This window comes from Mercenaria mercenaria, chromosome 8 (genome assembly GCF_021730395.1).
Source record: "Mercenaria mercenaria strain notata chromosome 8, MADL_Memer_1, whole genome shotgun sequence".
Lineage (NCBI taxonomy): Eukaryota > Metazoa > Mollusca > Bivalvia > Venerida > Veneridae > Mercenaria > Mercenaria mercenaria.
The window spans coordinates 25928072-25944844 of record NC_069368.1 but is presented as its reverse complement, the minus strand read 5'-3'; the positions used below and the strand labels follow the sequence as shown (position 1 = coordinate 25944844).

Here is a 16773-nt window from a genome sequence, read left to right as displayed (position 1 = left end):
AACTTTTTTTCTAATAAAGATATTTTAAAAAATCAAACTGTTCTGAGCTTGTATTTACAAGCTCTTTGTTTTGGGTTTATTAAAACTGATAAACACATAACTTGAAAATTTAGCTGGGGTTGCTAGGCTTAATTCTGGTTTTTAAACCTTATAACACTACATATATATAATAATATATATAAAATATAATCTTACCTAAATCTTTGGCAGAATGTCCAGGGTAGCTGACCCCTGACTGTTGATGGACATCCCCATGGTCAAGGTCATCTGGGTCTCCTATGTCATCTTCTGTTACTATAATTAGAAATATCAGTTATGTGAAAAACAGACTGCAGTATCCTTATTAAAGACTATCTAATTGTAAGCATGCAAAAATAAAGTCATATACAACAATGTGTAGAAAATAACAACTCAAAAGTTTTGAATCTCACTATGTAGTCTTTTAACCTTTACCCTGCAAAATTTCTAAAATGGACTGGTCCGTCTTTCAATTTGGGCAATACCACTTTTTTATCAAAGGGGTGTTCACTGAAAATTAATCGACTGATTAAACAGCAAATGGATGTGCAGATTGAAATTGGTTAGCACTGGTTGCAAAGGCAGAATCACATGCCGCCATCAGTCTAAAGACTTAAAATCTTATTGAAGAATTTGTACATGTACTTTTGAAAAATTAATAATTTTACACCGTTTGAAGAAAACAATAAACAAGACTACAATGTATTGCAAAGCAAACAAAGTCCCAGACTGGAATAAGTTTCTGTTGCTATAACAGCTAGAAAAAAAACTGAAATTGCCTGAATAATTTTCCATATTTCCCTTTTTTCAAACATATCAACCAAAGAAAAGGACCTGTGTATTCTCCAAGTTACCTATCCTCTATAAACCAAGTTTCATTTATAAATCTCCAGTACTTTTAAAGTTACAGAAGGATCAACCTCTGGTGACAGAAGAACAGACAGACAGATGGATGGGTAGACAGACAAATACACAAAATGAAATTAGGTTCATATTATCTATAATTCTTTCTATGTATGTACCAGATTTCATGAAAACAATGTACTTGACAAGTTATCTCTGGATTTATTACCTGTGACTGACAAGATGGATAAACTGCTTTATAACTTGGCAAAATAAACATATTTCATACTATCTATGAATGACATTAAGGAAAAGATCTTTTGTACTTCTAAAGATACAATAGGTACCATCTTTCTGTTATGTACTCCGGGCCAGATGGACAGAAAGAAAAGACATCCATTTTTGTCACATCTATTAACAATTTATTTCCTTAAAAATCAGGAATTTTTGACACAGCAATAAAACAAACGAAAATGCATAATTTCCTTTTGGCTTTATCACCATACAAAGTTTCATTAAAATTTCATTATATTTTTCAAGTTATTGTGGGATCCAGATTCTGGGGTTGACATTTTTGGTCACATTTTTAAACAATTTGTTTTCACTGCAACCAGAATTTTGACATAGCAACAAAATAATCTCCATACAGTTACTAATTAACCCTTACCATGCTTAATTTCTATAATGAACTTCTCAATCTTCAAATCTGGACAGTCCATTCACTGTTAAAAGAGGTGCTTACAAAAAAGATACTGGCTGAATAGTGAACAGTGCAGATAATGATCAGACTGCATGGATATGCAGGCTGATCATGATCTACACTGGTCGCAAAGGCAAACTAATCATGTCTAGCATGGTAAAGGTTAAGTTAAATATGTTTCCATTGCAGGATTCAAATTTTGAGGATTTTCATTGGACAGTTGGTTTTCTCTACAAATGGTTCTGTTTGTTCTTGAAAACACTTTTTCAATGTAAAAATAACACAACTTGGTGAAAAAATTGATCATAGATGTACAATTTCAGTTAACCAATTTTTGCGTTGTACAGGGATAAAAATGAACTTTTAAACTGGCTGTCTAAAACTCCCTATTTTAGCTACAAAAACACTCCGTTGTTCTGTGTACGAGACCAAAATAGAAAAGTTATGAGAACTTACATGTAGTTTAGAGACCAGCGTCTGAATGCAAAATTGCCATTGGTCAAATTAACATTTAGCCTGCTGGCGGCAAGTGATTCTGCCTTTGCAAGCAGTGCAGAACAAGATCAGCCTGCAAGTCTGCAGGCTGATCTTAGTCTGCACTGTTCACTACTCAGTCAGTAAATATTCAGTGAACAACCCAACGAAAATATATGCTACTTCCCAAATTGTATGATGGACCTGATTGGACCAGTCCATTTTAGTAATTTAGCAGACTCGAGGTTAAAATAATTTCAAAATCAACCAATCAGCTGCTTGCATTTCGAGACAGATTTCCAAACTCCTGTGTAATAACTTAGGAGTAAGGAGAACTGCAGTTTACTTACAATCATTGACTGTTCCATGGGCAACTGCTGAAGCACAACTATCAAAATAGCTCTGAAGAGTTTCTATCTGACGACAGAGAATATCTCGGAATGTTTCCATCTCCATCAACTTCTCACGAAGACCTCGTCCTCGCTGTAAATAAAAATAAATCAGTCTTTTTCAGAAGGACAATTTTTCTGAGTTTTAATAAATGAGCCGCACCATGGGAAACCCAACATAGTGGTTTTGCGACCAGCATGGATCCAGACCAGCCTGCGCAGTCTGGTCAGGATCCATGCTGTTCACTAATGGTTTCTCTCATTACAATAGGCTTTAAAAGCGAACAGCATGGATCCAGACCAGATTGCCCAGATGCGCAGCTGGTCTAGATCCATGCTGGTCGCAAAGCCACTATGTTGATTTTCCCATGGCGTGGCTCAAATGTTCCTGACCTCTCAGAGAGTTTAAATTGCAACAATAAAGCAACATGCACCATTAACATGGCAAAATTGTTAGACAGAAAACTGCTTCCTTTCCACAAATCAGTAAGTTACTTCTTTCGATAAATATCAAAATGAAACTCATACAGGCGAATCGGCATTACCAGTACTCTTTTTATAAATATGTTACTAAAACTTTATTGAAACAGGTTTTTTTTATGACTGAATCACTGAAAATACATACCATCAATAAAGTTACATTATGCAACCTGATTGTCTGGTACATTCCCCAGCATGTGCATAAGAAACAATATTTTGACATGAAAGATCGAGCTTATCAATCTAAGAATGATTGCATTCAATTTGCTTGATATGTTAAAATTTTACTTGACAATCTTATTCTTAATATGTAATAATTTTACAAAATGTTTTTTTCTTCAACAAACATTCTTTAAAGTGTTGCTTCCTTCAAAACTATTATAATTTAATATGCAATTATTACTGTATTTCTGTGCAATTTCTTAACATTTTTTTTTAAAAACTCTGCTTACAGAATATGACTTTACTGCTGATTTACCTTGAACGATGAGGTTGATGCTGTTGACATACTAGTCCCTGATGTAAGGGAAATAAGTGATCCATGCCTACGGAGGTTACTTTCACTACCATATCCCGACTCAGTCTGTCTGTGGTTGTCTATTACATCTATCCATACTTGACGTTCATCCTCACTCTCTGCTCTCAGATACCATACTGAGTCGTTGACAGCGACATCAAAGCGGCACTCATCAAACTGATGTGGCTGTAAAAATACGTACTGATTAAACGTACTTGTAAGAAAGCACAATCAAGAGCATTTGTCATTTGTGTTGCAAATAAAGTGATAGAACTTTGCATGCAGACGAACTCAAATCAAATCATAACTGTTGATGTTGTATATACCGAATACTTTTAGCCATCAGGCTACTGAACTAGATTTCAGTAATAGGGTTTGCATATTCATGGTCAATCAGGGCTCTCCCTAAAGTTTGAAGTAGTCAGTGATGAAAGAAAAGTAGCCAGCGGAACCTGAGGAGGGGGTGGGGGTCCTCCCCCTTAACATTTTGAAATTGAAGATTTAAAATGGTGCAATCTGGTGATTTTGGGGTGTTTTTTCTTTGCTTTGTCTACCTATATTTTTTATACAAAAAAGACATAAAAACATCATTCCTCTTAAAAATGTATATTCGTGACATCACATAAAAAGTCAGAGTCATACCCTCACTCTAAACCAGAGTCATTTTATATCCTCAAAAAATCTGTTAAATCTTTATTCACAGCCTTGGCAAATAGCTGGATATATCTAAGATAAAGTATGGGTTCATGAGCCATAAACACTTAAATTTATTACAATGATAATGTATTCTGAGAGGGGAAAAAATGCCAAAATGGTAATTTTAATTTTTCCCCCCTGTAACAATGAGCCATTAGAAAGGCGATCAGGAGCATTTTGACGTGTATATCTACTGCTTCCTGGTCCGTATTTTTCATTTCAAAAATATTTTTTTATCAATGATTGACCTTCTTTTGGGCAAGTGAGTAATCTATCAGAAAAATCTTACTTCAAAGCAGGCTGGGGCCCCTTACCCTAGTCGTAAAAAAGACCCTGCATCATTCTTGCAAAAAGCAGGATAGAGTTATGTTTCTTGATGTACAGCGTCCACTTACAATGGTGAAAAACTGTTGCCAGTTTTAAAGCAATAGCTTTGATAGTTTATGAGAAAAGTTAAATATAATACTCAACCAAGAAAATGATTTTCTAAGTCCAAAAGAGGCAATAATTATTGCAAAAAGCAGGATGGAGTTATGTTGCTTGCTGTACAGGGTCAGCTTATGATGGTGAACAAGTGTTGCAAGTTTCAAAGCAATAGCTTTGATAGTTTAAGAGAAAAAGTTGACCTAAACATAAAACTTAACCAAGAAATCTGATATTTTCTAAGTCCAAAAGGGGCCATAAATCTTGCAAAAAGCAGGATGGAGTTATTTTTCATGCTGTTCAGGGTCAGCTTATGGTGGTGAACAAGTGTTGCAAGTTTTAAAGAATAGCTTTGATAGTTTAGGAGAAAAGCTGACCTAAACATAAAACTTACCACGCGATTTGCGTTGCTGGCTATATACACACAGTGTGTGACATTAACGGTAGCCCGATCGCCAATGGCTATGAAAAATCGGCTCGGGCGACAGAAAATCGGCAGACCGTAGCCCGTTGGGCTATGAAAAATTTCTGAGGAATAAATTTACCAAAAAGATCATTGCAAACATGGGAGCAAAATAGCTGCTTTGAAGCTTCAAACTTCGCTCAAGTCCAATCTCAAAGCGAATTCAAGTCACCCGAATTTGTTTTGGATGCGCACTCGCTAATCTTTTGACAATTTGCACCATGTCATAATGTGCGTCGAATACACATACACACTCGCCGATAGCATAATTTAAGCTCCGCCTACTTCAGGTACTTGTGAGATTTTCGCGAGAAGTGTGAAAGCAAATCAAATTATCGGTTTCACCAGAGGCAATTGTAATAGGCCATACAGCGCTGCAGTTACGTCTTTGACACTTAGCATTTAATTGTCAACACGTGCGAGTCGTTTTCTAAAGAAATTGTCCGATTAATTGGAATAATAGACACAATTATTTGGTATCCATGGTAAAAGAATGACATGTAAAGAATTAACTTCGTAAAGCTAACTTTGATGGATGAATTGATTTGAATACCGGTATGTATTTCAAGGTTTGACACAGTTTAGTTTCAGTTTTATTCGAATGAAAAACTGTTCACACAAGTGGTGACTCGGTATAAATGATAAACCCCTTTTCATCCTGCATTCATATATTACACGATATAGCAACAAAAAAATCGGCGTGTTAGATACAGCACCGACTTGAGCAGAAAACATTTTTTTCTTAGAATTTTGTATTGAAACAATAATCACTGTGTATGGTATAATTGATGTAACCAAGAAAATGAATGGTCATTGAATCAATTCACAGCGTCGAGGTAGAAATATAAAAATTAAGGCATACACTTATTTGTGGAATGGAATGAGACACTTATTCCATTCCATTCCATTTCACTATCTCCTTCCATTCCATTCCATTCCAAAACGTACTGATTTGTTTACATCTTTAGGTCATATCTCATTACCATTTGTAACAGACTGCCAAACCAAAGTTCAACTTTAGGTAGAATTGGTTCATTAAACTGTTGGACAATCTCAAGGGATATCTCTTGCAGAAATTTATCTCACAGTTATTGTCTTATTGTTATATTTGAAATTATTCAGATGGCTATGTTATTGTTGTTTTGCCAGAAATAACAAGGTCATTAGGTCATTAGATTCTTTTTGGGTCTGATTCTATTTGATAAAGGAGGAAGAATGTAGGGGGTGGGGGTGGGGGTGTGTGTGTGGGGGGGGGGGGGGGGGGAATAGGGATCGAGTGATATCAGAATGGATTATTTGTTTTGCTTTGAAACATTAAAAAATAGGGCCAAGTTATTTATTCTGATATTAATTTGGAGCGCTGGTCCCTCTTGCGGGGGACGTGGGTTCAATTCCGAATCCGGGTCGGAGCATTTCCCATGGCATTTAGTCAGGGAGTTTCTTCACCCCTACCTTTGTTCCAATAAGGGAAATTGTTACTTCGTATAGGAAATTGTGCACCAAGTACTGGTACACTGCGGTAGCTTGCCCAGAAACGGTATGTCACTAAACTAATCGTCTTGATATGAATGAAAAAAAGTTGAATCAGGGCGTTAAACTCCAAAACACAAACCACAACACACTCATTTGGATCCAAAGCCAGACATTTTTATTCAATTTGATCTTATACAGAGTACTGTGTAGGTGAGGACACGAAAAATAGTATGACAAGATTAGATCCCACAGCTTCAGACTACTTGTCAAGACTGCATCATACTCTAAGTACGCTAGTTTGCCCTTGACATGCATGATTCCAATTAAATATTCTGGGGCATTACCAAAATGAATGGAAGTTTGGAATGGAATGGAATGAGATACTGGAATGGAATGGAATGAAAGTATCTCATTCCATTCCACAAATAAGTGTATGCCAAAAATTAATGGAGTCTTCCAACTTCTCCCTAAAGTCTCTCGACTTCTCCTTAAATCAGTTGGAGGGAGAATTGACTTCTCCCAAAACAATAATGGGGCTAGCAAGACCCCTGGTCTGTCTACTGCCAAGCTTTGTCTACAAAGCTGTTTAGATCTCTTTTCATGACTCAGTGTCTTTGACTTTCTGCACAACTATGTGAACACTGTTTCAGATTTCGAAATCAATTCTGAAAAACTCTACAAATTTCTGAAATATATCAATATTCACCAACCTACAGCAGTATATTGAAAGAAATTAAATATTGCTTAGAATGAAAGTCTTGTTCATTCTTGAGCCAAAAATTAGTGGGGCTACAAAAAATTCTGTCGGGCTACAAAAAATTGGAAGTCCGTAGCCCCATTGGCTATGGTGTTAAAAAGTTAATGTTGCACACTGTACACATAGAAGGAAAAAACTTCCACATTGTTATGAATGGTAAGTGGGTCGTGTACAGAGAGTGGTATATCTCTATATATATCAAAAGAGCCATTTGCGCGCAATTAGTTGGGTTACCTCCCCCTATGCAGAGTTGGAAAGTTTAATTTGAATTTCAGCAACTGCAATGTCTGCATTTAAAATTTTTGTTATTTAACAAATTGTGTGAGAAAATAAAAACTATGATTGCTAACATGGTTAAGATTGTACAATAGTAAATTTAATGCTCATTTTTGAATCATGACATCTGACAGATCAGAACTGTATACCGTTACTGATGCTCGTGTCAAGCTGACCGCTCCTCTGCATCCAAATGCTAGATCATTTTCGGACTTGTAGTAACTAAGAGTTCCATCTTTTAAGACAATATATCGGTCTTGCCAACCATGCAAGTAGTTTGTCCACTTGCTAAGCACACCCTTCTTCTCAAAGTTTCTTAGATCTTCTTCTGAATCTTCACCCTCATCATCAGTGATGGACAGAGCATCAATCTTGTCTTCTGACATATCTGTGTGTTAGATGCAATATGTTAAATTGAAATCCAGCAAACTCAATCCATGATTTTTGCTGAAAATGAAATAAACAACAAGAAGGTGTTTCCCTGTCAAATCTTGCGTCGGTGATTCACTTACAACCGGAAGTTGACTTTAGCGACATCTAGGATTTTGCTTACTGCCGTTATGCACCGTTCCATATACCGAGAAGCTGATGAATTTGGTTACATCCTGTATTTCATATAGACAATGAAATCTTGAGACCTCATTTTCAGTATGTATATAACATAACATGTCAATATTTAGTAAGAAGACATGATAAACTATATGACCATAAATGGCTTTTATATCATTGAAATGCTCTAAAGTACTGAATATGAGGTCTCAAGATTTTATACAAGTACAGTAGTTTGTCCACTTGCTAAGCACACCCTTCTTCTCAAAGTTTCTTAGATCTTCTTCTGAATCTTCACCCTCATCATCAGTGATGGACAGAGCATCAATCTTGTCTTCTGACATATCTGTGTGTTAGGTGCAATATGTTAAATTGAAATCCAGCAAACTCAATCCATGATTTTTGCTGAAAATGAAATAAACAACAAAGATGAAAGTTGTAAACAGTGTGCTACCCCAGGTGGCTATTCAAGTTCTTGGACAATTCAGTCAGCAGCAGATGCATTAGGCAGAGACATCTATTCTGTGTATCCTAAAATGAATGGTCAGTCGGACCACCATGCAAAAATCCTTACTCGGGTATGTAACAATATTGTATGAAATATAATTTTTTTGTGATGCTAAAATTAAAAAAAATAAATAAATCTGACTACCCCCCACACCCCTTTAATTCTCATTAAAGATATCCAGTGCCCATCTTTCATAAGAACATTTCATCTTTAAATATTTAATTCAAATGTACACAATTCTTTTTATATGCATTAATCTTTACTAACGAATTAGTATTTTGAACTAAATTGTTTATATTTTAGGTACACTCAACATGGCACACATCTGTATATATTATGTGGACAAAGATGGGACCTCACTTTGGGGGAATTTGGCTGCCAAACCATTTTGTACCTTAAGTATCTACTAGTGATAACAATACAAACTGTGAATCTAGTGAAAGTGAATTTGAAAGTGCCACACCCCTTAATTCAACATCTGAATCAAACCAGTCTGTAAATCAGTGTGAATAAAGTGAAAGTACCACACCCCTTAACTCAACATCTGAATCAAATCAGTCTGTAAATCAGTGTGAACAAAGTGAAAGTGCTACACCCCTTAATTCAACATCAGTGCGAAGAAAGTGAAAGTGAGTCTGAAATAAATACAGAAGAATTCAATTAATGTGAAATAAGTGATATAGAATCAAATTGTGAAATTGATGATTTGATTGAAAAAAAAAATGAATCAATGCACCGTTACCAAATGGAAAGTTCATGCCGGTTGAAGATCTACTGAACATTATTCAAGGCGACATAACAGCTGTGTCGTCTGTTCTTAGAGGAAATAAAGACAATGGATTTGTTCTAGTTGATGGTGAAAAAAACATTAAAAGTAACGTGTCAGGTAAAAAAAAAGCAAATTACTATGATGACTGTGGGGTTTGGAATAGTAGGAAATCCAGCACTTGTAAGACAAACTTTCTTTTGGAAGAATTTGAAAATGGTCAAACAAACATTAAATTCGTTCATGTCAAAGATAGTATTGTAAGTGTTGAGAAACAGGTGAAATGGAAAGTTGTTAAAACCCCATTGAATCCGCAACCACATTTAGGTAACATAGTGACTCTTCACAGGTATTATACGGTCTTAAAAGAAAATGAAGACTTTAACCTTTAGCATGCTAGGTAAATTGTCGTCTGCTGGAAATGTCGTCTGCTAAAATTGTTAAGTTCATTCAATTTGCTCCAAAATTGGAAGAAATATTGTCAGAGTAGCAAACAGCTTGGAACCTGATCAGACGCCGATTTAATCGGCGTCTGATCTGGTTCCAAGCTGTTTGCAAAGGCTGTTAAATTCGCCTGCAGCAGGCTAAGGGTTAAGAAACATGTAAGTTGGTTTGAGAACTTACCTGCAGCACTTGACACAAAACAATATGTGATGGTTGTTGGATACCAGGGAACAAATGGAGACTCAGAATATGGTAAAGTTCATTGAAATTAAAAAACAAAAGAACATCCTAACAAACGTACACACCCTGAAGCTATCAAACTTATTAAAGAAGCAGTTAAGCATGATAAGCCAGTTAATGCTTATACTAAATTAACAAAACTTGACGACTCAACTCTCTATCCAAAGTATTTGCGGCAGTGTCAGTATTTAAAATCAAAATCTGTAGGTAGTAAGAAAAAAGCGAAAAATGCTGCAGATGGAATTTTGAACATTATAAAGTCTTTAAATGGTCATGAATTTGTCAGTGAAATTATACACTCAAGGGACGGTGATCAACCTCTCATGTTTCGTTGTACTGAAGAACAATTGGCCGATCTAAGATCTTTCATCAAGTCAAATGGGGGAGTTGTAGGTATTGACAGGCCATTCTTGCTTGGCCGGTGACACTGTTAGTATACAAAATCCAGAAAGTTGTACGCAAAGAAACAGGTGAACCTCCAATTATGATAGGTCCACTCATTCTGCACTGGGATGCCAAAACAAAAATGTATTACAGGTACTTTTCCTATCTTCGTGGTATTTTAGACATTGAGCTTAAGAATGTTGAAATGTCGATCGGAACAGATGATGAAAAAGCTATGACCAACGCCATTGATCAAACCTTTCAAGAAGCCAAACGTAGGCTGTGTACCAAACACATAAAAGACAATTTGTTGCGCAATATGACCGAAATGATTCCGAAAAGTATGCAGGAGAGAAACGAAATTGTTCACAAAATATTTGGACCGAAGGGGGTTGCGTGTGCCAATGACAGTGCCACATTCGATGATAGAAATGTCGAATTTAAAGAGTTCTTGAAAGACCATCTAGACTTTTTAGAGTATTATGAGAATTTTGTTGAAAAAAAAAATCAGAACATTTTGTTAATGAGAATGATCAGCTGTGGACAAATAACAACACAGAGTCAATCAACCATAGGCTGAAAATCTCCACAGACTGGAAACCCCCCAAAACGGATGTTCTTGTCGAGAAACTACATGATACTGTTAGGGTTCAGCATGTGGATGTAAGACGTGCGCTTTACGGAACTGGGAATTATTCTCTAAATCCCAAATTACTAAGTTCAGATTAACCGAAGGGGTGTGGCGATCAAAGTGAGACACTGAAAAAAGCATATCAAATGAAATTTCTAAATGCCACTTCAAAAAAGGAACTACCGTCAAGAATTGTATCCACTGATGGTACATATTCAATTGGACTCCAGCAGTCGCTAAGAAACCAGGTCAAAAAAGCCGTGCCAAAGTGACAAGAACATTTACACAAAGGAAGTGAACTTGCGTATTGATTCTGTTGGAAACAACAGACTTCATGCTTTGTCAAGCAGCGCAAGTTTTACTTCTTTTCAGGAAATAATAACAGTCAAAAACATTGCCATGCGTTTAAGTAAATGTGCAGTGACATGTGTTTAGTATGTCTGTATATATATATATATATATAAACAATACAAATGTGTGCTTTACTTTTCTGTAAATATATATTTAATTTCTTGAAATGACATATAATAATTTGTTAAGGTAAATTAAAGGTTCATTAAAATTATCAATGACTTCAGTGATTAGTATGTTTGTATATAGAACTTTTCATAAGCAATGCAAGTGTGTGTTTAATATTCTGTAAATGTATATCTGATTTTTGATATGACAGTTAATATAAGAATTCGTTAAGGTACATAATATCGATAAATAAGGTTATCAATAAATTAAAATATTCAATGACTTTAGTGATTAGTATGTTTGTATATAGAATTTTTCATAAGTAATGCAAGTCCGTGTTTTATTGTTCTGTAAATATTTATCTGATTTCTTAATATGACACAATAGTATATGAATTTGTTAAGTTACATTATATCAATATATTATTATATCAATAAATAAGGTTAAACAAGATTTTATGATTTTAAATTGATGACAATAAAGTTAAAAATATTTTATGTGTTGTTATGTGATACAATTAAAATGTATATTTATTCATGACACATAAGCACTCAGTTAGCTAGCCATGCTATCTTATAATTAATATTTAAACTTTAAAATTAAAGTTATACAATATATTGGCACTGCTTTCAATAATTATTATCATAATTGCCCCTAATTTGTCCATAGTGCATCTTTAACAGTCCATAGTGCCTCCTTAGCGGTCTTTAATGGGAAAACTGCTTGAAATAATTTACTCACATCTTTTTTATTTTACCATTTATTCCTTAGATTTTCCTTAAGGGTCCTTATTGAACCCTAAGTCACCCCTTAGTGGTCCTTAGTGCTCACTTAAAGGCCCTTAGTGGTCCTTTGTACCTCCTTAGTGGTCCTTAGCGGTCCTTAGTGGTTTATTGCAGGACGCTCTGAAATGCTCCTATGAACACAGCCGTTTAGCAATTACGCGTATGTAGACATTTTCTCAATGAATAAAACTAAAACCTAATTTAGAAATTCATATGGAAAATGGTCTAGATCTTTTCTAAATACAATAAGCAATAAAAGTAAGCCAAAGATATAACTGCCACATCCTCATATGAATCATCATACCACATTTCTTCATCTGATTCTGTATCTATTCGAATACGTAGAAGGACCACTTCTGGTATATTTTCAACGGACAGGAGGCTAGAAGTGATCTGGGACGTCTTTCTTAAAGCCATCGAATGTAGATGTGCGCACTACACTATATACTCTAGAAGATTCCAATGCACAGGTGTTTCATCGAAGAAAGAGTTTTTTAAACTGATTTGTGTGAGCATACAGTATTATGTACGAACGAGAGTTATTTGATATCTCTCTGTCTAGAATGTTAGATGTAGTAAAGTTTGTATTCAATTTCACCTTTATTGATCGTCTGATAGGTTTATTAGTCAGGTAATTATTTGCGTCCACTGCCGGCACCATGCCCCCTGCTATCTTGTAGAGCATCAACATTCGACTGTAAACACGACGATTTTGTAAAGAGCTGAGTTTTAAAGTGTTGAGCATCTGTGTTACACATCCTTCTTTTTGAGATTTGTAATTATTTAGAATAAAACGAGCGCCCAGACATTGAATTTTTTCCAGTTTATCAATATTTTTCTTTAGGTATGGGTCCCATATGATCGAACTATATTCTAGTTGTGATCTTACTAAGGCAATGAAAGCTGTTTTCTTGCACTATACCTGACAATGTTTCTGATTACGTCTCCGGAAACAAATATTTGTAATGTGATTTGACCAAGTTAAATCATTTGACATAAGTAATACGAGCTATGGTTAGAATCCACATGTTTCAGATTAGTGCCATAAAAGTAAGGTTGATTTACTTTTTACACTTAAGATATTTTTGTTTTGCTTTAAATTTCAACAACATGGAACTACATTTTGGACTACTTCATGTAAGACTGAGTAGTACTTCCTGTTAACAGTTTGGTGTAATCAGTCCTCGACTGATTGGGAATATATGCCATCACTTAATTCGAATAGGAGGTACAGTATCACGAATTTGAAAATGTGATATCTTAAAAGTACATTAAATTGTAAAATGACATTCCATACTGTCATCGAATGAATGACATTGCCTATTTGAATTGGTAATAGATTTATCTCCTGCTGAGTAATAGACTGAACAGCTTTAAAATGCACACCATATATAACTCTGAATAACTCAGGTTCGAAGTATAAACTATGGTTTTATTTAATTTGAGTACGTATACCACTCTAAGTCACAATTGACTAAAATTTGTTAAAGAAGAAACTTGTATTCATTATGTATGTCACACTGTACGTCAGGAGAAATCCATTGTGAAAATGAAACTAAAAAATGACACAAAATTCGTTGAGATACTGACTTTGACCTGATATACAGAGCATATCTGCAGAATCACGTAGTTTAAAGTAACTCTTATTATTGTTGATACCTATTAAATAGCACACTGGCCATAGCTTTCGCAGAAGCGGTGGTTCCAACGCCGAAGCGGTGGAGGATTCGTCGCAGAAGCGGTGGATAAACATGGCAGGTATAACATTAAATACTGACCCCGTTGAAAATTGATCTCACTGATCAAAATCTAATGTTGAAATGTTGAAATGTTGGCGTGGCCAATTCTCAACGTTGAAAAAGGACCTTTTGATCAATATCTAATGTTGAAATGCTGACCGGGTCAATTCTCAACGTTGAAAGAAGATCTTTTGATCAAAATTTAATGCTGAAATGTTGACAGGGCCAATTCTCAACGTTGGAAAAGGACCCACGGGGTCTATTTTCAACGGGGTCAGTATTTAATGTTATACCGGCTGATTGCATAACGGTATGTTTTCTAATGAGTTTTCCCATATATGTTATTTTTATATTTTTATTTTGTTGAAATATCTCTGACAATAAAATATATTTTGATTTGATTTGAATCAATAAAATTTTATTTTATTTATTTATTTTTTTGAAAGGATAGAACACGAGAGTGTTTTCAAATTGAATGTATCAAACGAGTTGAATGAAGAAATAAAATGCGAGGCTCTGTCGATATTGGTGACACATAGACTTCAGACCTGGGCCCAGTTGTTCAAAACTTTAACAGACTGTTAAACTAATCGCTTGTTAAATTTTGATTTTAAATACTAGTCTTAGTAGGAAATACTGGTACGATGTTTTAATTTTACTGTAAAAACAATTTAATGTTCATAATCCTTATGTCATACATTTGTTCTTCTAGGATTTCTAAAATACTGAAATATTACTTTAAAAGTTAATCGACTGTTAAATGTTCGAACAACTGGACCCTGGTTAGTTTCGCGTTCGAGCAAGACGTGACTCGAACAACTTAAAAGGCAAGGAATGCCTGACAATAAGTTAATTCTATATGAAAACCCTTCTCAAGCTTTTCATAACGCTGAAGAAAAAAAAACGAACCACTATTGAAAAATATATGGCAGTTTGAAATTTAGGAAGATGGCTGATAGTTTAGGCAGCCTTTTTGTGTGTTTATGACGTCATTTAAACATTGCTGAATTATTAGCACATAACCTTTCAGACACATTAATTTCATGTTTCTTTGGCAAAAAAGATAATTTCTTTCATCATAGCTGGAAAAAATATAAAGAAGATATTTAACAAAAATAAGTAAATACAGTTCAAACTCGTATGTAGAAATCTAAAAAATCGCCATTTTGTTTTTTTTGAAGCTATGGAAACAAGTTGGCAGTCATTGCGATTGATTATTGTAATCCTCATAACTTTCACATTATCAAGCCGATTCTGAAAATTCTTTCACTTCTTTAAATGAGTTAAGAGCATTAGTATCTCGAAATATTTCGTAAAAATGTCACTTATTCAGTTATTACCTGGCAAGTGACAAAACTGCATGTTATCCACTAAAGTATCTTAATGCACACTACTGCCGTTCACATATTCACTTACGTTAACATTGTCAGTTAGTCAGTTACGGTTACGATATTTAACCTTTAGCATGCTAGATAAATTGTCGTCTGCTGGAAATGTCGTCTGCTAAAATTGTAAAGTTCATTCAATTTGCTCCAAAATTGGAAGAAATATTGTCAGAGTAGCAAACAGCTTGGAACCTGACCAGACGCCGATTTAATCGGCGTCTGATCTGGTTCCAAGCTGTTTGCAAAGGCTGTTAAATTCGCCTGCAGCAGGCTAAGGGTTAAAAGCACACTGTTCGGTCCTCCTCTTAGTTAAAACGCTCAAAGCACTAATGGTGGATGCAATTGTTGCTAATACTGGAAATAACGCGATAGATTTTTAGGAGTTCTTACTATAAATCAGAATAACAAATACCTACTTTTATTTTGGCAAAACATTCAGCTTCTAAAATTGCTTTCAAAATCAATTGATTTTCCCTGCCTGTTACTGCTTATAAATACACAATGATTTAGACTTTAATGAATAATTTAAGACTTTGTTTCATTATTTGTGATGAAAAATGCAACAAAACTTACACCCGATGTCTTTTTTTTTCTATAAAGAAGGACAAAATATACATTTTTCCCCAAATCAATCAGTTTTTTTATTTCTTTCAAATGCATTCGAACACAGCCTGCCGTTGATCATGTACATACTGACTGCCATATCCAAATTTTACTCATTGTACATAGATTTGATTTTGTAGATATTTTAAAATGCCATTTTCTCTTATAGATTCATAGAAGTAATTTTAACCCTTAAATGTAAAGACCCCTAATTTTGTCGGCCATGTAAGATTATTTTGGGATGGGTGGGGACTATTGTTATTTTTGTGTCATTTCTTTGACACTGGTTACAAGTTCTTCAAAAAGTTTTTTGTGATTAGACGTGCCTTTTGCTGCAGTCAACATAACCGTTTTTTAAGGATTTCATTCAGTTTCTTGCATCTGATAAGAAAATTTTTAAATAAAATTTACATATCTAAGAAAATTTCATTTTCCAATCAGATTGCAACACTTTGGTGCATGCCTAAAATATGACCTTAGTTATTTCTTTGCTCTGTTACATTTATTATTTGGATTAAATACTTTATCTTGGATTGAAAATATACAGAACTTCAGAGCAAATTCTAGGAACTTTGGATTATAGTTTTAAGATTGGACCTTAGATTTTTATGTTAAATTCTATTTGCCGCAGATTTTCTCAGTCTACATAAACCCTAAACAGTCAGATCATATGATACAGAGTCGCAGAAGCGAAGTATTATTTCTTAGCCAGCTGTTTATGTACAGCAAATGACCATTACGTTCTGCCATTTGTTTGACATCATGTACCAA

At 34.8% G+C, this 16773-nt stretch overlaps 1 protein-coding gene across 2 annotated transcripts in view; it reads right to left on the bottom strand.

Moving 5' to 3' along the window:
• Nucleotides 1–8034, bottom strand: part of LOC123522819 (ceramide transfer protein-like) — a 51689-nt gene extending 43655 nt beyond the window's left edge. For both annotated transcript variants that reach the window (XM_045300249.2, XM_045300250.2), the window contains exons 1-4: nt 7659–8034; nt 3383–3607; nt 2386–2518; nt 196–294 (exon numbers count right to left, since the gene is read on the bottom strand). In XM_045300249.2, the coding sequence (XP_045156184.1) occupies nt 196–294; nt 2386–2518; nt 3383–3607; nt 7659–7895 (694 nt within the window). In that variant the 5' untranslated portion in view covers nt 7896–8034. The remainder of the gene's footprint in view (nt 1–195; nt 295–2385; nt 2519–3382; nt 3608–7658) is intronic.
• Between the last annotated feature and the right edge of the window lie 8739 nt (nt 8035–16773).